General features: G+C 49.8%; 1 protein-coding gene across 11 annotated transcripts in view; it reads left to right on the top strand.

Annotated features, from left to right (window-relative positions):
• Window positions 1–21,297, top strand: part of TMEM229B (transmembrane protein 229B) — a 39,232-nt gene extending 17,935 nt beyond the window's left edge. For 4 of the 11 annotated variants that reach the window (XM_058739408.1, XM_058739404.1, XM_058739402.1 and 1 more), the window contains exons 2-4: window positions 5,962–6,143; window positions 6,441–6,573; window positions 17,576–21,297. In XM_058739408.1, the coding sequence (XP_058595391.1) occupies window positions 6,481–6,573; window positions 17,576–18,097 (615 nt within the window). In that variant the 5' untranslated portion in view covers window positions 5,962–6,143; window positions 6,441–6,480 and the 3' untranslated portion in view covers window positions 18,098–21,297. Of the gene's footprint in view, window positions 1–4,394; window positions 4,535–5,961; window positions 6,144–6,440; window positions 6,574–11,177; window positions 11,263–11,549; window positions 11,639–17,572 lie in introns of those variants that run through there. The other 7 variants (XM_058739411.1, XM_058739413.1, XM_058739403.1 and 4 more) reach the window with 7 other exon arrangements.
• Window positions 21,298–21,510: the final 213 nt, after the last annotated feature.

The raw sequence follows: 21,510 nt of genomic DNA, 5'->3' as shown, positions 1-21,510 counted from the left end.
GACACTAGCCACATGTAGCTGTTGAACACTGGAAATGTGGCTAGTACAATGGAGGGATGCAATTTTTAATTTTATTCATTTTTAGTAAATTTAAATTTAAATAGCCACATGTAGCTATCAAATTGGACAATGCTATTCTAGAGCTTATAGAAAAACAATCTAGTTGTGCACTACTTGTTCTTGCACTATTAGTTTTCCCATATCCAGTTTGTAGAAGAGAGTCAAGGCATGCTAGGTTGCTGGCAAGGGTCATGTGTGGTGAAAGGGGAAATGACAAAGTCTGGGCAGCACCCAGAAGGGAGGTTTGGAGCCCCCAAAACTATAGACATCCTGCTGAGAGGGACGCAGCTAGCTAGGCATCTGACCTTATTCTCAGTCCTCCTAACTGTGTGCAAGGGCAGAGCCACTGGTCTGCATGGCAGCAGAGGTGGGCAGGTGGTGCTCAGATATATGATTCTCATGCCAAAAAGGTATGTTCCAGGTGGGGGAAAATTACTTGTGTTAGTCAGGATTTTCTTGATTTCAGATGACAGAAAACTTAACAAACTAGGTGGAGTTAAAAAGGAACATTTACTTTCTTGTTAAAGTGAAATAATCAGGTTAGAGAAGGCCTAGTAAATTTACTTAAATTCTTTTGATGGGAAGCAGGTGGAAAATCCAGGCCATCAGTCAACAAGAGATTTAACTTTGCTTTTATTTGTTAATAAATATATTGCCAAAGCTGACTGGGACCTGCACCTTCCAGCCCCTGCCCACAGGGCAACTGTGCTGGGCATGTCCCCTTGGCAACTGGGGCTTTGCCATGGCCCAGCTGGCACTGTAGGGACCACCAGATGACTTTTGCAATGAGGGGCAGGGAACGTTTGACCCCTTAATTACACTTTTTAGTTGCTCTGGCCTTGATGTTTCTCAAACTTGTTTTTTAGCTTGCTCCTCCCTCAGGGTCTTTTTACTTACTATTCCCTGTGCCTGGAATGCTTTTCCCAAAGCTCTTTGAAAGGCTTCTTTGCAGAGCGCCTGGGTAGCTTAGTCAATTGGGTGTCTGACCCTTGATTTCAGCTCAAGTCGTGATCTCATGGTGGTGGGGTCGAGCCCCACGTTGGACTTCATGCTGAGTGTGGAGCCTGCTTGGGATTCTCTCTCTCTCTCTCTCTCTCTCTCTCTCTCTCTGCTGCTGCTGCTTCCCTGAGCTCTCTCTCTCAAAATAAATAAATAAACATTCAAACACACACACAAATCACTTTAAAAAAAAGAAAGAAAGAAAGGCTTCTTTGCATCTTTCTCATCTATGCCCAAATGCTACCTCCTTAGAGAAATTTAAGATGTGCTCTCCACATCCAGTTTCTCTGTCCTCACCAGGCATCTCCCCTTCTTTGTGGCATATTATCAGACATTACGGCATGTCAGCTAGCCTAATCATTGTCTGTCTCCCCACAGAGATGTGAGCTCCAAGGGGGCAGGAGCATTGTCTTATTCACACTCAGTTCAGTGCCTGGCCTTCAGCAGGTGCTTGATAAATATTTGTTGACCACTGGAATACAACACCTTGAATAAACATGTTAGCCTCCACGGGACTTCTTTGACTAAGTCTCTGGTTGTTTAGAAATCTCTGGGGGTGGCTTGGCTATAGAAAGCTGTGAAAAGCAGGCCACTGGGTGTCATGCTGTTCAGAGGGCTCACTGGGCATCTTTCTGCCTCTACTGGTGAGGCAACTAAGGGGCAGGGCAGGGTTCCCATTGCTCCAAAGGTATGGAGGTGGTGGGGTAACCTATGGGATACCCTAAGGACATGGGCAGTAATAGGGAGAACCTTGATAAATAAATTCCTGGTCACTTAGTCAGTGACGCTGTTAGGCTACTGACTGTCCTTTTCCAGATGACAGGAGAAGCCTTGCTGGTCTCACGTGACCAGGATTCCAGGGCCCCTCAGCTGCTGCCTGATGGGATCTGCATAGGGGATTATTGATGAAGGGGAGGTGAGGCAGCTCTTTACTGTAACACATGCCTTGCTCTGGGACAGCAGCCAGGCAGCTAATTAGAGAGCCCAGCAGCTGTCCAGCCTTTCAGGCAGCAGGCAGCAGCTACCCAGGGCCAGGGGGTGGGGTGGGAAGGAAAGAGGAGGGGCACAGGGCCAGAGACCACCTTCCAAGGTGTAGCGGATGGGTGTCAGGGTTTGTTTAGAAGGGGACATGGAGAAAGGCACGCAAGGCAGGAGGGGCTAGTTGGGGAGAAGGAAGGAAGGAGAGGAGGGTGACAGGACAGAGTAGCCTGCCAGTGAGGAAGAAGACAGATTGGTGAGATGTCCGGCAGGCAGAGAAACCTAGACTCTAAGCCCTAAACGAGGGGGCATGAAGTGGAAGGACAGGGTCAAATGGAGCGTGTGGACAGCCTGTTTCCCAGGTACACCAACCTCTCCCATGGCAGTCAGGCCCAAGGGCTTGGGTCTTCCCCTGGGGGAGCTGAGTCGACACAGGTGCATTTGCACTTTCACATAGTCTCTCACTGACTCCAGAAGTTGCCAAATCTGCTTGTGTTCAGAGCTGGTCTTACTGTAGGACAAGTAAAATCAATTCTGCATCCCGTGGGAAGAACCAGGACACTTTGAGTAATCAGAGGGCTCCCCCAGTGGGTTTTGGGGGGCATTTACTCTTTACTTTGTAGGCACCTAGGGTTGAGGGGAGATCTGGGGACGAGGAGATTGAGAGCGACAAAGGGATGTATTTGCCTGCCACTTCCTGGCTCCGGTCTTAGGTTCTGGGCCATGGAGAGAGAGCGGAGAGTGGGGGGAGGTTTGGTTTTTAGGTTCCGGTCAGGGAAGTAGAGCTTCAATCCTGCAAGTCCAGCTTACCCTAAATAGTTATAGTGGAGGGGAGAGAATGATGCACAGGGACTTTCCTGCCAGCAGCTGCTGGTTAAACCTCTTTGGGAAATGAATGCTATGTGCATGAAAACTGGATGTGCCTTTTGAGAGTGCCAGCACATTGTAGAAGTAACAGAATAGGCATTGTTATTCTCTGACCTGAGCCTCAGCTTGGACCCTTGCCCACATAGGAGCCTGCAGTTTCTCCTGGGATGCCTGGGACATTTTGTTCCTTCCCTAGCCTTCCTCGTGTGACATGTCTTCTCTCTTGTCCCTACCCAAGGCATCCACTCGTCTGTCCTGACCCCTCTGTCCAGGTGATGGCTCTTGGAGGTGGGAGGAGAATGAACATCATCCTTTATTCCCTCATTTGCAAAGATAGCCCTGGCCGCTGTAAACCAATATTTATGGTGCTTTGTGGGAGAGAGCCCTTCCATGACGAGGTGGCCTAAAAATTAGGGAAGAACACTAGACATCACTGTTTGGTTGATAACACTGGATGGTGCAATCACCCAAGCATTTAGCTGGGCCCTTCTCAGCCTTGCTTGTCCATCCATCCAAAAGAAATTCCATGGCCTTGAGGAATTCATCATGTGGAGGGGGAAACAGACAATAATAACTTTAAGATGGGACATTATGTTTCAATGGAAGGATGTTCAAAGTCCTGTGGGAACATCAGTGATGGAATAGCTGGGGGCTTAGGAGGGTTCACAAAGGAATGAGGAGGGAGCAGGGTCTCAGAGGAGCGCCTGGGCATGTTGATGAAGCTGGACGGACAGACTCGGGCTCTATGCTTACAAATAAGCGGCTTACAGAACAGACTAAGTAGATTATAGTGAATGAGGGACAGGTGCATGCAGACGTATGGGAAGCAGCTTGAAGTCATGATGTATGGGGAGAGGGGTGATTCTGGAGCCTAAAGACCAGGGTTTGAGTCAAATGTGTAGATTTGGCCTAATCTCTTAATGTCTTGAGATTCAGAGTTTTCGTCTCTGAAATGGGGTTGGTGGTGGGAGTGGGGTAGGGTGGGTGGTGATAACTCCTGCCCTCCCTGCAGGAGTCTTGGGAGAATCATGAGAGATGATGTACTGGAAAAAGCGTTTTAAGTTCTGCCCACATTAGTTGCTATAAGGGCTCTTCACACATTCCTATGCTCCAAAAACGTCTAGTTCACGCCCTGTGGTCCACAAAGGAGCCTCATGCCACCTACACCAGCGACCTGCTCTGAGGGGCCAAGGAGTGTCAGCGGGGGCTGGGGACAACATGTGTACTTGGAGGCAGGGGTGGGATCCCTGCTAGACTGTTGCCTCCTTGTCCAGCCCCCAGCAGCTCCCTGGTGGAAGAGCCTCAGACCAGGAAGCAGGAGGTGTCCGGTGCCAGGCCAGCCTCGGAAAGGAGCCTCTTCTGACTGCAGCAGCTTCATCTGCCAGGGCGGCATCTCAGCCAGCAGCGGCGGGCTCCCAGGGCTGACTGCAGCGACCAGCAGCCTGTGCTGCCAGGATGTGGGCTTTGGTTTCTGTTTCTGTTTTGTCTCGTGCTTGTTGATGTGGCCTGCTTAGTTTCCCCTGGGAAGGGGAAGTGCCGGTGGGTGGGATTGAACTCCCAGGCACAGGTCATGGTGGTACTGGGGGTAGAGGGGTTATCGGACATGCCCCATGAAAGCCCTTTCCTTGAGGTAATGGGTATGTGCCAGGCTGGCTGGGAGAAGGGAGGAGGATCGACAGGTGGGGCAGGTTGAGGCTTCTGTATGTAGAGCAGCTGGGGAGGAGCCAGGGAGCACAGCAGCCCACTGCATTTTGCTCTCCGTCCTTCACTTGTCTCAGTGCAGGAAGAGGGGGGTGCAGCGGCTGGTGACCCAGGGGTGCACAGCCTTCCGGGCCACAAGCACCTGTGCATGCAGTGAATTCTGCCCTTTCACTTCTCCTCGGCTCCCATGCTGCCTTGCAAGTTGTCAGCTCAGGGAGCTCAGAGAGCCTGGGAGGTATGGGCAGGGAGGAAGCTGGCTGTGGGCACCAGCTCGGGTGGCGCCTCTGTGGAGGCCTGCTTGGCCATCCGTGGGGGGAATGGTCCCGGCTTCCACCCCTGTCCTGCTATAGGGCCACACTGCACCTGACTTCTGTCCTTAGTCTCGTGCAGATGGTGCTGCACTCAAGGGGTTTTCAGAGAAGCTTCAGGACTTTCATATAAAGCCAGAATATCTATCAAATGTTCAAATCTTAGGTATATATTAAAAAGATGTATGTGGCCAGGGGCCAGATTTGTATCAGCATGTGGTCTGTTTCTTTAAAACTTTTTTTAATGTGGGGTTTTTTTTTTTTAGTTCGTTTTTGAGAGACAGAGACAGAATGCTAGTGGGGGAGGGGCAGAGAGCGAAGGAGACACAGAATCTGAAGCAGGCTCAAGCCTCTGAGCTGTCAGCACATAGCCAGATGTGGGGCTAGAACCCACAAACCGTGAGATCATGACCTGAGCTGAAGTCGGATTCTTAACCGACTGAGCCACCCAGGCACCCTTATGTTATTGATGTTAATAGGAAGGGCCTCAACAATCACAGTGATATAATAGAATGAAATAAATATTAGGGTGGTGGGATTATTGCAGGGAGAGGGTCTAGCACACATTTTGTTGGTGTGCTTGTTTTTCTGTGTAGTTGTGCTTGACTCCCCAAATTCCCTACTTGTCTGGGGTTCTTGACCGCCCTTGAGAAAGATGTAGCCACTGCAGGGTGAAGGTGAGAGTGTAATTCGAAGCTAAATGAGAATGGCACTGGATTCTAAAATTATACCCCCTCTCAGATTTACAAATGTGCACACATTTACTCATGGTGCAAGAAGCCCTAAGTCCTAGCCCTGAGTGTGAATTGCCTGGGATCCATCCCAGGCTGTCATTGCTGGATTAACCAGACCTGAGCAAGCAGGATGGCACAGAGGAGGTGATAGGTTCCAGGACAGGGGCCCAGTGGCCTGGATGGACTGCCTGCCTGGTACTGAACCCGGAGCCCAGGCAATTGTAGCGTTCACCTTGAGGCTGCCCCTCCGACTAGCCTGGTGGGTTGGAGCTGGGGCAGTTGAAGCTAATGAACGCCTCCTCTTTTATTCCCAGGGACACATGGAAGCCATCCATCCACTAGCCGAGGATCAGCTGAGCCCTGGGGCTGATGCTTGCCCACACTGCTGAGAATGGCACGGAGGCCCAGCCAGGCAGCAGGAGAAAGGTTAACCTGGGACACTCCTGGACAGTGATCCTGATGTCTGTTCTGAGTTGTGCACTCAAGGGTGTGATAAGTGAGTATGTTACAGGATCCCCAGGGATCACCAGCCCTCCCTGCCTCGGCAGCATGGTCACAGGTCTGGAGGTTCTCATTATGAGCCTGTGTTCTGTCCAAGGGCCTGTCACAGGGCTATAGTTGTAGAATAGGAGGGGAATGTCCAGCAGTTTCAGGCCGTTTCATGTGTTGGAGCCATCTTATAGCCACATGGCCTCTAAAAACTGTGCCAGACCCAGATTGGCTGACACAAATGATGTCAGACACCCAGCACATAGGAGATGACATCTTCCCAAATTCTCTCTCTTAACTGTAGGCTCGTGGATGCTTTGGGCCCTGGGCTTTACCTCTCTGCAATGAGAACTGTACCTCATCTGGGATTCCAGATTCTGCTCCGATGCTATGAACAGTTCACAAGGCCTTGGGTAGAGCACCCAGGGCATTGGGAGGTGAGGGATTGGTGGTGCCTTAGCTGCCATAAAAGTGGCCACCAAGGGGTCAAGAGGAGCAAGTTCTCTGCTGCTTTTGGCCTGTTAGGAGGAAGTTTTCCTCCTCCCAAGTCCAGACAAGCTGCATGGAGAGCAGGGGACCCCCAACTGTGGAGTCTCACCTGTCCTCATATGGGCTTTCTTTCCAGCCTTAACCTCTGGCTTTTCCTCAGTGGTGCTTTAGAAAATGACGATTGGTTGGGGCTTCTGGGTGGCTCAGTTGGTTGAGCATCTGACTTTGGCTCAGGTCATGATCTCACGGTTCGTGGGTTTGAGCCCCACGCCGGGCTCTGTGCTGATGGCTCATCGCCTGGAGCCTGCTTCTTGGATTCTGGGTCTCCCTCTCTGCCCCTTTCCCGCTCATGCTCTGTCTCTTTCTCTCTCTCAAAAGTAAATAAACTTACAAATTAAAAAAAAAAAAAAAAAAAAAAAAGACAATTGGCTGCTTTCCCAAGCCCCAAAGGCCTGTCTGGCCTAAAGGCTATTGTCTGCATAGGGCAAACAGTCCCAGTGAGGGATCAGGGACCAGCAGGCAGGGAAGTCCCCTGGAAGACAGGGCAGGGAGAGCCAGTGCTTTTACACTCCTGACTGGATGGGCTATTGGGAGCTGCTGGGCTGGCATGTAGGAACCAGGAGGCTTAGCTTCCACACAGGAGCATGCAGGGAGGGCAAAGGGTAACTAGGTATTTCTCAGCTGTAGGTAGATGTTGACTCTAGTGCCGGTGGGAGTTTAAAACTCAGGGCTAGCATTTATTTTTCACTCAGCCTGGGCTTGCAAAATCAGTTTATGGTTGGAGGCTCTTTCAGGAAGTTGATTTGTAGCTAGGGTAGTGCAAGCCTGAACTATGGGTGTGGGGTGGGTGCACAGAGATGGCCACAGAGGCCACTGTGGGAGCACGGTGACTCAGACCAGAGACCTATTCCCCATATAACACAGAGTTCCCCAGGGCAATCTACACCATCATCCCTAAGACTGTTGTACCCTTTGGTCCGGTGATCCCATTTCTGGAGTTATTAAGAAATCTTTCTTTAAGGTACGCCTGGGTGACTCAGTCAGTCAAGTGTCCAGCTCTTGATCTTAGCTCAGGTCTTTATTATTATTATTTTTTATTAGTTATTTATCTTTTTTTTTCCTTCCAAGATTGTATTTAAATTCAAGTTAGTTAACATATAGTTTAGTATTGGTTTCAGAATTAGAATTTAGTGATTCATCACTTACATATAATACCCAGTGCTCATCACAAGTACCCACCTTAATAGCCATCTCCCATCTAGCTCTTCCCCCACCTTCCTACTTCCATCAATCCTCAGTTTGTTTTCGATAGTTAAGAGTCTCTTATGGTGTGCCTTCCTCTCTGTTTTTAGCTGATTTTTCCTTCCCTTCCTCTATGTTCATCTGTTTTGTTTCTTAAATTCCACATATGAGTGAAATCACGTGGTATTTGTCTTTCTCTGACTTATTTTGCTTAGCATAATACACTCCAGTTTCATCCACATCATTGCAAATGGCAAGATTTCATTCTTTTTGATGGCTGAGTAATATTCCATTGTATATTTATACCACATCTTCTTTATCCATTCATCAGTTGATGGACATTTGGTCAGCTCAAGTCTTTATCTCAGGGTTGTGAGTTCAAGCCCTGTGTTAGGCTCTACACCCAGCATGGAGCCTACTTAAAAAAAAAAAAAATCTTTCTTTAGGATATATTCCTAGAGAAGGAAAAGGCTGAATTCTTTTGTTACAGGCATAAAAAAAGATGTTTTCTTGTGGTGTCATTGTAATAGTGAGAGTGGGAAACAATTGTTCTCTCTCCCTTTTCTGAACACCTAAGTTAAGTAAATTATAGTTTTCCACCTGGTGGAATATCACATAGCCATTATAATAATGAGAACAAAAGCAATATAACAACTGGGGGAAATGATTATTTTATAATAAGTGAAAATGTCAGGTTACAGAATAAGTACATTAAAGCAACTTGTAAAATAAACACATGAGAAAAAATTGCAAGGGAGAAGTGATAATGGCTGCTAGTTTGGTGGAATTATGAATTCCTTTTCTTTCTATGATACATGGATTTGCTTCTTGTAAAGTTAAGTGTAATCCGGGTGAATATACAACACACCATTAACAGTGACTTTCTCTAAGATGTGGGGTGATGGAAGATATTTACTTTCTAGGTCATTCCTTTCCATAATGTTTAAATTTCAGGTGTGAGCACATGTTACTTTTATAATCAGGAAAAATAATAAAGATATTTTAAAATGTTAGCATTGAAAAATTTTAAAGGCTATATCTGCCAAGAAAGGGGAGAAGAGAAAGGCTGAGCTGCTAGCTGTTTACACCTGCCCTTATCAGTGTTTAAGAGCCTGTGCCTGTGTGGGCCCATTCATTCATTCATTCATTCATCCGTGCCAGAAGTATTAGTGGGTCTTATCACCAGGCACTGTTGTAGGCACTGGGAACCCAGCAGTGAACAAGACAGAGCCCCTGCCCTCATGGAGCATTCATTCTAGTTGGAGGAGACAGACAACAAACAAGTAGCAAAATAGTAGAAAGTGAAAGTGCTGGAGGAATGAAATATGATGATGTCAGTGATGGGAAGGCTGTTTTGGATTCGAGACCAGAGAAGGTCTCAGGGGTGACGGTTGAGCTGAGATCTGAGTAACAATAGAGAAGCAGCCAAGTGAGGTCTGGAAAGAGCCTTGCAGGCAACACTCAGGATGCCCAGCCTCAGGGCCCCAACTGCTAGGTGCCCTTTACTGCCTGAGCCCTGGTGAACCTCTGTGCCAGGCTGACTGTGTTCCCCAGGCCCACTTGTCCTCCTGTGTCTGCCAGCTGGGATTTGCTTAGCATCTGAGGCCTTCTAAAATCCTCTTTGGCCTGCTGCTTTGTGTGGAATGGTTGCTCCTGACACTCTCCCTGGTGCTGCTCCAGGCACCAGGCTTCTCTGGGCAGTGTGATGCTGGTCACTGCTCTTGGCTGAATGTCCATGGCAGGGCTGGGCCATCTGAGATTCCCAGCCAATATTAGGGTGGGCTGGCAGAGGCCCTCAGGGGTGGCTGCTACCATGGTCCTGTGAGGGCCTGCTATGACCCTGGAGGATCATTGTGTGGATCTTGCCAGAACTTGGCCTCTCAGAACAGGACGAGAGCCTGCAATGGCTCTGACACCTGTTCTGGGCTTCATTGATGATCTACTTAGAGGTTCATGTTGCTCTTGCTTCTTGTTTCCTCTCCATATACCATCCTAGTCTTCCAGAAGCAGAAACTCAGAAAGTGGTGGTGCCTACAGAGGAGCCTGTAGTCAGCTTCAAGGGCAGTGCAGTGTGCTGATTGGGAATGAAGGCTCTGGAGCCAGACTTGCTGGGTTTGAATCCTAGCTCTGGCTTTTATAGCTGTAATTCTTAAGACTTATTAAGACTTCCCCTTCCTCAATTGCCCCATCTATAAAATAGGCTTGAATATTATCTGAGTTAATACCTGGTAAGTGCTGAGAAGAGTGGCTGATGATTACTGTGACTTGGGAGGTAGCAGGAAGACCATCCCAAAGAGTTTTCTGGGGGATGCCCATAGCAAGAAAGGGTGGAACTCTATGGTGTCTGGGCTAGCCAGTGACCACAGGTATTTAGCTCTGCTTGTTTCCTTTCTGGCCCTGAAGCAAGCCCATATGTTCCTCCCACCCTCACCCCTCCCAACTTGATTACCACAGTGGAAGCTGAGGATGGTTTCAGACCTTGAATCTTTCACCCAGATGTTAGGACACCTGCCCACCCCTCATAGATTCCACTCACTTCCAGCACAGAGCCTATCAGGGGGCTGGACTCAGAGTACCCACCCCCTCCACTGCCTTGCTCCCAGGGGCCCCCTGTAAAGGCTGTGTGTCTCCCCAGCACATGGAACTGTAGCCATTTTGGTGCCTAGGAATGGGGAAGTAAATGAGGTGAAAGAGGCCTAGTAATGAGGCGAAGCCCCGCCCAGCCTGGTTGCATGTAAGAGGAATCCCGATTTTCTATCAAGTGCTCCTCTGGACAGAAATTCCCAGAGTCATTGTGTTGTGGCACCTTAGCTTCCTGGAACAAGATGAGAGTTTTGAGTAAAACCAAAGGCAGTTGCCTTATCTGGTTTTGCCTCCAGCCTGTCTCAGACTTGTGGCATTCTCTTCGCCCCTCTCAACTTGCTGTGCTCTCTGCGTAGGGAATAACTCAGCAGGTTCTGGAAGCTGGTGAGATACTCCTAGGGAGCAAGATTCTGAACCCCTCCCCACAAAGTCATCTATCACCTGTCCCCTTGGGGGGGGGGGGACGGTGCCCTGCTCTGCCAAGTCACCTTGAGTTCTGGCCCTTGGCTGGAACTCCGTATTCCCAGGCCCTTTTATCAACAAGTATGAAGGCTCTTGTACATGAGTGTTGTTCTCCATATCCTGCATGTGAAACCGTCCACAGCTCTTTTCTCCTTCTTGTTTCCATCCTTGCCCACGCTCTCCTCCTCACTTCACCTTGAGTTTTCTTTCCTGGGCCATCCTGTCTTTGTGTCATCGTTCTCAGGATGGTTGTGTTTGTCACCAGGAGAAAGAGGCCAATGTCCAGTGAGCTACTGGTTCTTCCTGATGCAGGCCTTCCCAGGTCTCTGATCTCAGTGCCGAGCAAGGAGGTACTGGAAGAATGTGGGGAAAGGGCTCGGGTGGGGGGAGGCCTGGGCAGGGATAGGGCTCTGTTGGGCCAGCAGAGGGTCGGGGAGCCTGTCCTAGCTCAAAGTTTAAGCATGGCTCCCATGAGTATTAGCAGTGGGTTCGGGGAGTGGAGTTTTGCAAATCTACCCAAGCCAATGCCGCTTCTAATGTTAGTGTCTGTCCCACCACAGTGTGAGCTGCCATCCCAGCTGATAACACTGTCTCACATCCCCTTTCTCTGTCTTTCCCCCTCATCTCCTGGCTCCAGCCAGGACGTCCAGTTTCTCCTTTTTGTCTCACATGGACTAGGCGTGTTCTTCTGGCAAAACCCCACAGACGCAGCCTGACCTGGCCTAGGTATGCTTCCCCTTTGCCTACCCATGTTCCTCCAGGTAGGCAAGGTTCCAGAAATGGAATCCAGGCCTTGGACTCACCCTGTTCTCTCTTCTCCATCCTCTCTTCTGTTCAACATCTTGCCCTCCTTCCACTGTTTAATGGCTATTCCTTTGTTCTTGCTTGCTTCTGCTCTAAGGTTTGGAGGTCCAGCTCTTTAAAGTCACCTGCTTCCAGGGGGTGTGACTGGACCCCACGAGTTGTTACTGACTGGGAAACCTTGGCCATCTCTAAAGATGAGCCCAAGGGGCAAGGAGAGCAGGGTTTTAAAGTCAACATTAAGGTGGGGTGCTGACCCGAGGACTCCATTAGTTATGTCAGGATGCTGCATAGGATGAACAGGATCCTGTGGGCCAGAGGGGCCAGAGGTGCGAGTGCAGGTCAGGTGGACAGACCTAAGTTCAGAGGAATGCTGGCCCTTTCATTCCACCCTTCTTTTCAAGCCTGGACCTCAGAGGGCTAGTTCTGAGTGCCGCCCACCCCCTCCTTTCATTAAACCTCCCCAGCCACACAGAGGCTAGAAGCTGGCCAAGCCCTCCTCTACGCAACCTTTGTTTCCTCAGGGGCTGCGTGTGTGGTTATTGGTTTCACAGGGTTGCTTGGCTGCTGGGCTGTGCTCTGGGTGGAGGTGAAAACCTGACCCGCTTGGCAAGGAAGGCTGCCCAACCGCTAGTGAGGACAGGGGCAGAATGTCCCGCCTTGGGTACGAGGTGGCACTCAAAGTGGGAGAAGCTCACCAGGAAGCCCATCTCTGTGCCAGAAGTGACAGCCACACTTTCTTGAGCATTTGCTATATTCAGTAGCGCCTATTAGCTCATTCATCCTTACAGTCATCCTCGGAAGTAGTTACTCTTGTTATTTTCCCTTTATCTATAAGGAAACTGAGGAAAAAAGGAAATCGTTTTATAGAAAGGTCTGTTAACGTGCCCTGGAGCCCACAGGTGAAGGGTACCAGCCCGTTTGAATCAGAAAGTTAGAGTCTAGGGCCCCTGGGCTTAACCACTTTATGCTATTCAAACCTGTGAGGCATGGTTTGTTGTTGGTGATGATGGCTCAGGAGGGAACAGCCTGCATTAATTTTTCAGGACTTCAGGTGTCCTAAGGTTCATTTGTCTGGCAAGTTTGTTGAATATCTTCTCTATACAAGGCACAAAGATGATTAATACATATTCATACAACAAACAGTTTTAAGTTAAATTTTATTTTTGTAAAAGTTTATACATTCTTGGTAGAAAAAATTTTTAGACTATACGAGAAGTTTAAAAAAGGAAATAAATATCACTTGTGATGTCACCCTCCAGAGATGATTATGGCTAATTTTTTGTACGTTTACATGTATGTAGGCTTTTGCAAAATCAAAATCATATTAATTATTTAGTTTTGAATCCTGCTTTTTTTTCCTCTTAACATTATAATAAACGTTCATCAAGGGGCCACTGGTGCATAGCAAAGCATAGTGCTAACTGTTGTCACAGAAGTGAACTGGGTGCAGAGGTGGACAAACAGGGCAGCAGATAGCTCTGGAATTGGAGGTGTTTAGGAAAATCTTCACAGAGGAGCTGGACCTTGAAGATTATGGGCTCATGGGCCATGGGTTGGGGGTGGTGGTGGCTGTAGCAGTTGGGAAAGGCACCCCAGGTAGCAAAAGCAGTAATGAAAAGATCCAGAGGACAAGATCTGAGGCAAAGGTGGCTCATAAAGGGCTTTGCCAGCCATCCCTAGGGGTTTGAGCCTAATTGCATAGATGGTAAAGATCCACTAATAGGCCCACATGGGGAGAAATATCAAATTCACGTTTGAGAAAGATTGCTGTTTTTACATACTCTTTAAAAAAATTTTTTTTAGGGGCGCCTGGGTGGCGCAGTCGGTTAAGCGTCCGACTTCAGCCAGGTCACGATCTCGCGGTCCGTGAGTTCGAGCCCCGCGTCAGACTCTGGGCTGATGGCTCCGAGCCTGGAGCCTGTTTCCGATTCTGTGTCTCCCTCTCTCTCTGCCCCTCCCCCATTCATGCTCTGTCTCTCTCTGTCCCAAAAATAAATAAAAAACGTTGAAAAAAAAATTAAAAAAAAATTTTTTTTTAATGTTTATTTGAGAGACAGAGACAGAGCACCAGTGGGGGAGGGGCAGAGAGAGAGGGAGACACAGATCTGAAGCAGGCTCCAGGCTCTGAGCTGTCAGCACAGAGCCAGACGTGGGACTCAAACCCACAAACTGTGAGATCACGACCTGAGCTGAAGTCAGATGCTTACCCAACAGAGCCACCCCGGTGCCCTCTACATGCTCTTAGTGTGATGAGTGGATTGGAAAGGAATAGGCACCTTCCAGGCACCCCCTGGAAGACACCTGGGGGCATCTGGGTGAGAGATGGTGACAGCTTAAAGCAGAGCAGCAGCAATGAGAAAGAGGAGTGAAGAGGAAGAGATGATTTCAAAGATATTTAAGTGGTGGAAAGGACAGGAGGTAATGGCTGACTTGGTGGCCTTGCCATGTGACTTATTTTGATCAAGAAGATGTTAGTGGGCATGAGTTAACCAGAGTCTTGAAAAGCATGGGTGCAGCAGGGCTTGCTCGTTCATGTGCTTCTGCCCTTGCCATGAGAAAGCGTGCCTGGGACATGAGATAAGTAGATAAGAGCCACCCCAGCCAAGGATAGGACAGAACCCCCAAATGACCAGCAGTCTCATGATCAAGGCCACCCAAGATCCCCTAACCCACAGACACACAAGTAGTAGTAACAAATGAGAGTTGATTGAAGCCACTGAGTTTTGGAATGACTTACGTAGCAATTATAAACTATTAATAAATGTCTTTTTTTTTTTTCATTGAATGCTGTGTGCCAGACACTATTGTAGGCAGTGGGGATGCAGTACTGAACCAGACGGACAAGGTCCTTATTCTCAGGGAGCTCATGTTCGAGTGGAGACGCAGCAGAGGAAGTTAGCATGACACTAGAGCCTCTGGCTGCTAACTGGGTGCTTGGTGGTTCCTTTAATCAGAGTGGGGTCACAGGAGGAAGACAAGTTTTGGGGAAAAGATAATGAGTCTGATTTAGGAAAGGATTTGAGGTGCCTATAGGACATTTAGGTGGAGGTGTTCAGGAAGGAGTGGGATACAGAGGTGCAGAACACAGGAAAAACATCTGGATGGGGACTGAATGTTATCAACAAAATAAAACAGGAAATCATCTGGGCCAAGGAGAGATAGAGTGAGTGCTATGGCTATTCAGTGGGGGGAGGGGAGGACTGTGGCGGGGAGGATGAAAAAGATTTTGTTCTGAAGGTAACCTGGAAGCTGGGTTTGTGCTTGTGGAGGTGAGAGGAAAGGCCACAGGAAATACACAGATAGAATCTACAAGGAGGGGAGGGAAGACCGGGAGAGCTGGCCTGTGAGAATAAGGCTGAAAAAGTAGGCTGGCATGAGATCCTAGTGAGTCTTGAATGCCAGGCCAAGGATGCTGTGGCATTTCATTAGGAAATGGGGGGCCACTGAATGTTTTTGAGGAGGGGAGTACCATCAGGCGCACATGTCTAGATGGGCAGTGGTGTGCAGGGGGATGGGTGCTGAAGCAGAAACCAGGAGATGTGGATCCTAGTCTTAGCCTTTCCATCTACTGGCCCTGGGATATGGGGCAAATGACCTCTCTCTGAGCCCCAACTGTCTCTCTTAAAAAACAGGAGTTAAACTATCTGTCATTCATATGAATCTTAATTTTGTAAAAACCAATGACAAAATGTAAATGGAAGTGCTTGGAAGACCACAAAGCAATCCACAAGGGAGGGTATTGAGGTGGATTATTAATTGTGACTAGGTCTGTGTTAGCTGAGAGATGAGGCTGGGATTCCCAGACAGGCATGCAGACTACATATGCATCTTGTTAACCTCTGTCCCCTCTCCCACCTTGACAGAAGTGTCAAGCCTGGTGTCCACTGGCAGCTGGCAGAGCTGGGATGCATGTTTTCATCATCTGCCTTTCCATTCCTGATGCAGCCCTGAACTGCTCCCCTCACCCCCCTCACACACACACCCAAACATGCATTGTTTAGAGACTGCCTGCTCTGGAGAGGCCTGTGCCAAGGCTGCAGAACAGAGGACTGGAAAATAGTCCCTTCCCTCAAGGAATACACAGCTACCTAGCTGTGTACTAGCTAGCTGGATCAGAGGGCATATGCCTTATAACAGCGAACAGGGTGGCACTGGAGAAAGAGGCAATTGAGTCATCCAGACAGTCACTGATGGAGGACAAGGAGAAAGCTGAGAGATCTGGGGGCCAGCCTTCAGGGAAGCAGGATGGAGCCTTAAAGACTGGTGGGGTTGAGAAGAGAGGAGAGGAAGGCAATAAGAAGTAAGAGAGGACTGTCAGCCCACTGGTTTCCTTTCAACATTGAAACTAGCACCAAAACCTGCTTAATGGAGCAGTGAAAGACAAATGTGACCACAACGAGCTTCCACTTTCAACCCATTAGGATGACCATCATCAAAAAACCAGAAAATAACAAGTGCTGGCAAGGATGTGGAGAAATTGGAATCCTTGAGTACTGTTGGTGGGAACGTAAAATGGTATGGCTGCTGTGGAAAACAGCAAGGCTATTCCTCAGAAAATAAACACAGAATCACCATATGATTCAGCAATTCTACTCCTGGATATAAATCCAAAAGAATTGAAAGCAGAGACTAGAACAGATATCTGTATACCCATGTTCATAGCAGCAGTGTTCACAATAGCCAAAAGGTGGAGGCAACCCATTCATGGACAAATGGATAAATAAAAGGTGACATAGGGGGTGCCTGGGCGGCTCAGTGGATTAAGCGTCCGACTTCAGCTCAGGTCATCGTCTCACATCTCGTGAGTTCAAGCCCTGCATCAAGCCCTACATCAAGCTCTGTGCTGACAGCTCAGAGCCTGGAGCCTGCTTCAGATTCTGTGTCTCCCTCTCTCTCTCTCTCTCTGCCCCTCCCCTGCTCGTGCTCTGTCTCTCTCTTAAAAATAAACATTAAAAAATGTTTTTTAATGTGACGTATCTAGATAGCTAGCTAGATCACAGTGGAATGAATATTATTCAGCCTTAAAAAGTGAAGGACATTCTGACACATGCTTACAACATGGATGAACCTTGCAGACACGATGCTCAGTGAAATAAGCCAGTCTTAAAAGGGCAATTACAATATGATGCCACTGAAAAGAGGTAACTAGAGTAGTAAAATTCATAGAGACAGAAGGTGGAACGATGGTTGCCAGGGCGGGGGGGAGGGGGTGGGAAGCGAGTGTTTGATGAGTATGGAATTTCAGTTTGGGATAATGAAAAAATTTTGGAGATGGATGGTAGTGACAGTTGCACAACAGTGTGACTGTACTTGATGTCACTGAACTGTACACCTAAAAATGGCTAACGCAGTTATGTTATGTATGTGTTAACTAACACACACACACAAGATAAATGTGATAGGTTGCTTAGAAAGATCCCAGAAATATGAGTGATGTGGAGTTGTTTGAAAAGAAGTGCAGGGAGAGATGAATCAGCTAGTAGCCTAGAAATGGGGGTGACTGGCAGGCCGGGACAGCCAGTTCTTCCACTGACCACAGATAATCCAAACAAAGTTTAGGGAGTGCAGGATATACCTCCTTCCAATAGTACTTGAGTAGGGCTGGTCAGAGGAAGCCAGTGGAACTTTTAATTTTCTTCCTTTCATTTCTCATGCCCACCTGGCTAAGGTGAGGAATAGGGAATAAAGTAATGAACATGAAATAGGGTCAAGAATATGACTGGTAACCAAAGAGAAAGGTAGAGGCAGGTTTGTAATCCCCTCCAGCCTGGTCATGGCAGAGACCTGAGCTGCACGTGGGAAGGCAGGAGAAGGGCTCCGTCCCTCCTTCCCTCACCTGTCTCCTTTGTGTCCCAGCAGCCAGCCCCACTCGGCGCCATGGCATCTGCCGAGCCCCTGACGGCGCTGTCCCGCTGGTACCTGTATGCCATCCACGGCTACTTCTGCGAGGTGATGTTCACGGCGGCCTGGGAGTTCGTGGTGAACTTTAACTGGAAGTTCCCTGGGGTTACGAGCGTGTGGGCTCTCTTCATCTACGGCACCTCCATCCTCATCGTGGAGCGCATGTACCTGCGCCTGCGCGGCCGCTGCCCACTGCTGGTGCGCTGCCTCATCTACACGCTTTGGACCTACCTGTGGGAGTTCACCACCGGCTTCATCCTGCGCCAGTTCAACGCCTGTCCCTGGGACTATTCCCAGTTCGACTTTGACTTCATGGGCCTCATCACCCTGGAGTACGCCGTGCCCTGGTTCTGCGGGTCCCTCATCATGGAGCAGTTCATCATCCGCAACACCCTCCGCCTCCGCTTTGACAAGGACGCTGAGCCCGGGGAGCCCAGTGGCCCCCTGGCGATGGCCAACGGCCACGTCAAGACAGACTGAATGGGGCTGGTGGGTGGGGCCCGGGGCTCTCTCATGGACCCCGTGGACAGAGGTACCAAGCTGGTGGGGTTACGTCTTCTGAACAGCACAAGCCCTGGCCCGGGTCTGGCCTCAGTCCCTTAGGGCACATACCCTCGCCGTCCACCGGGGGCGGGACCGGGGGCGGGGCCAGGTGTGGGGGGCGGGTGTCGAGGTAGCCCGGGGACTCTGGGAAGGGTCTGTGGATCCCTGCCCAGCTCAGAGGCTGGCGGCCAGAGGCCTATGGCTAAGCAGCGACTTGACCACCTGGGTGACTTTGGAAGCAGCAGGCCCTGTCCTGGCTAAGGGACTCTCAGAATGGGGCAGAAGATGAGAAGCCTGAGGAGGCCTGAGGAGGCTTTGGGCTGCTGCGAGGCCTCCTCTCTCCTCTCACGTGGTTTAAGTTGGGCTTTGGCTGGTTCCATTAGGCAATATTCAGGTGCTTGCTTGCAACCAATACCTCCCTGGGGGCCTGCTGAGCTGCAGCCTAAGGACAGACTGGGCAGCCAGGAGGCTGCTTGGCAGTAGTGCTGGTCTGCCAGGGCTGGAGGCCTTCCCTTGGCTCCTCTCCCCTCCCCCAGGGCTCCAACGCTCCCTAGGCCTTCTGGGGACCCCCCCACCCTGGTGCTGGATTCCCACCAACCTTGGGCTTTTGGAGGTTTCAATCCCTGTGTGTTCGGTGGCGTTTCCCCCCTTTCTCTTTTATTTTCAAGGCTTTTACCACTAGCAGCCCTTTATCCGTGTCTGTCATCCCCACCGGCCCCCCTCCCCAACTCCCTGATCAACACAGCAGCTGCCAGAGATAGAACCCTGAGACAGACCCTGCCCACCCTGTTGCCGCCTTCCCTCCACTATTTCTGCTGGCCTGATGACTGGGAAGTTCCCCTTTTACACCTCCCCACCTGTCTGGTGGGCTGTGGCAATGCCCCGGTGCTCTTCTCTGTGCCCCCTCCCCTCAGTGGCCCAGCAAAAATTGAATGATATACCCTCCCCCAGCACACAGGCCAAGATGGGCCACCCCAGATCCACAATGGGGACCTAGAGACAAATCAGTTTAGGGGAGAAGGGTTGTGATAAAGGCATCTGGTTTCTTTTCAAGCCAGTCAGGGGGAATCGAACTTTCTAGGGGATGGAGGAGCAGGAATCCGGTGTTGGGAGACCCATGGAGAATAAGTGAGGGAAAAAAAGAAGACAGCCTTTCAGCTTTGAGAGGGTCTTTGGAGCATCCTTAGTGGGAGGGGGTCAGTTGGTTCTGCCATAGCCCCAGCCCTGCAGCAAAATCTGGTCAGAGCTACCCCCTTCCCACCCCTCCCAGCAAGGCTGACCCTTTGAGCTTACTCCTTAAGCAGTATTAGCCCTGCCATGCTCATGGGCTTTGTCATCTTGGTTGCCAGCCCCCCCACCCCCCACTCCTTCTGTGACAGGTCCATTGCTGGCAGTGGACAGGTGAAGTCCTCACTCCAGCCCACTTCTGGCTCTGCCCCCACTCCCTGAAGGGAGAGGTCCATCAGAATGCAGCCAATGCTGCACAGCCAATGCTGTGGCATGTGGTCTCTTGACGCACTAGGAGTCTTAGATAGAAATTTGCCTTTCCCTTTTTATGGATCATTATAAAACAATAATACTGCCTGTGGAGAGAATCTGCTCTTCCTTGCTGTGCTGCTCTACCTAGACTGTGCAGACAGCACTAGCCAGGGTGTGAGCCAGGGCTGGTGGCCTGGGGATGGGCAGGAGTGGTATCCCAGATGGGGAGAAAGGCTGGTTGTTTTCTGCGGTTAACCCTGTCCAGGACAGGATGAAGGGCACCTTCCAGCCTTTGTGTCCCTGCCAGGCTCCTCAAATCCAGGCATGAACTACATTCTGCAGGGGCCAGACCTACCTTTGATTTTGCTGTGACCCCAATTCCAGGGTTTTGGGGCATCCAGAGATTCAGGTTTCCATCTACAGGTGGAAGGGGTTCTAGAGGGAAAATATCATCTGGCTTCCCTGTTCCCTCTGGGAAATTATCTCCTTGGCCTTCTCCCTTAATTCTGGGATATCCCAGTTTTCTGGACCCCAACACCCTTCCAGGCCCCCCATGTGGGCCCTTAGACCACACCACCCACCTTTGCCCTCCCCTGCCACGACCGAATCTGTGGTCAGCTTGTTGATGTCTGCCAGCATAGGGCCTCCATGATTCTCAGAGCAAGCCCTTGGATGGCCCATTGGGTCTGTCCACTCCAGATGTTGCCTCATGGGCATTCCCTGGCACCGTCTTTTCTCTGGGCCCTACAAACTCCCAAGTACAGGAGGCCCCACAGTAAACCTGCCTGCCTGACATGTACAGAGCACTGTTTTTCTGCTTCATCCAGGTGCCCTGTGGCTCTTATTGTCCCTCATAGGGCACAGAGTCCCCAGCAAAGGCAGGCAATGATCCAGGGCATGAGTTCAGGGTCTGAAGGCTCAGAAATCACCAGGAGTAGCCCTGATTTCAACTCTTGCTTTTTTTTTTTTTTTTTTTTTTTTTTTTGGTATCTTCAGGGCCCTAATCCCTTAGTGCCCAGCTCTGTCAGTGGGGGTGCTGGCAGGAAGAGTCTGCTTGCTGTTTGTGAACCTCTGGTGTCCTGGGTCTCTCTCCACTGGACATGGCAGCATTTCTGAGTTATAGATCGCCATGTGCTGCCCTGCATGGTTGAACCGCTTCTGATGTCTGCTAGGCATCCTGTCCCTTATGCCCTGTCCCCTCTGATGCCAGTGAGTCACAATGGCCTATGCTTATTTACAGCAATAATACATAGGGAGTGCCCATGAAATCCTCTTGTCCTAGTCCCTCACTCTCTGCATGGGTCTCCTTAGGGAGGCAGCACTGAATGGGTCAGTTCCTGAGAACCTATATTTATGAAGCTCTGGGCTGTGCAGACATCATCACAGGGAATTCAGAAAGGAAAGAGGTCCAGCCCTTGAGCTATGGTGAAGGCAGGGAGAGTACCTTCCACCCTGAAGCCACCCCAGACATGGAGGAGCTGCAGGTCCCGGCTCTCCCACCTTCGAAGTAGGTGGGACTGTCTCCCAACTGCGGCAGCTCTTCAGAAGGACACACGACTGGTTTGTGCGCCCATTGCCTGCTCTGTCTTCATTGGTCTCTTTGTCTCTTCCTTTTCACATTTGTGCACATCAAATATACTGGTGTTTGTGTTCCAGAACTGGCTCTGATCCATCTCTGTTTCTTCTGTTTTGGAGCCCCTTTCCTAGGGGCTTCTGGAGGCCAAGCCCTTCATACCATGTCATGACACTGTCTTAAACCAAGAGGGCTGCTGGTGGAGCCACCCTGTAGGGAGGGCAGGTGGCACCCCCTGACAGTCCTTTTCACTATCTCTGTTCTGACCCTCCTGGTAACCTGAATTCTCTGCCCAACC

This window comes from Neofelis nebulosa, chromosome 7 (genome assembly GCF_028018385.1).
Source record: "Neofelis nebulosa isolate mNeoNeb1 chromosome 7, mNeoNeb1.pri, whole genome shotgun sequence".
Lineage (NCBI taxonomy): Eukaryota > Metazoa > Chordata > Mammalia > Carnivora > Felidae > Neofelis > Neofelis nebulosa.
Note: the sequence above shows the minus strand (reverse complement) of the source record. Positions and strands in the feature narration are given on the sequence as shown.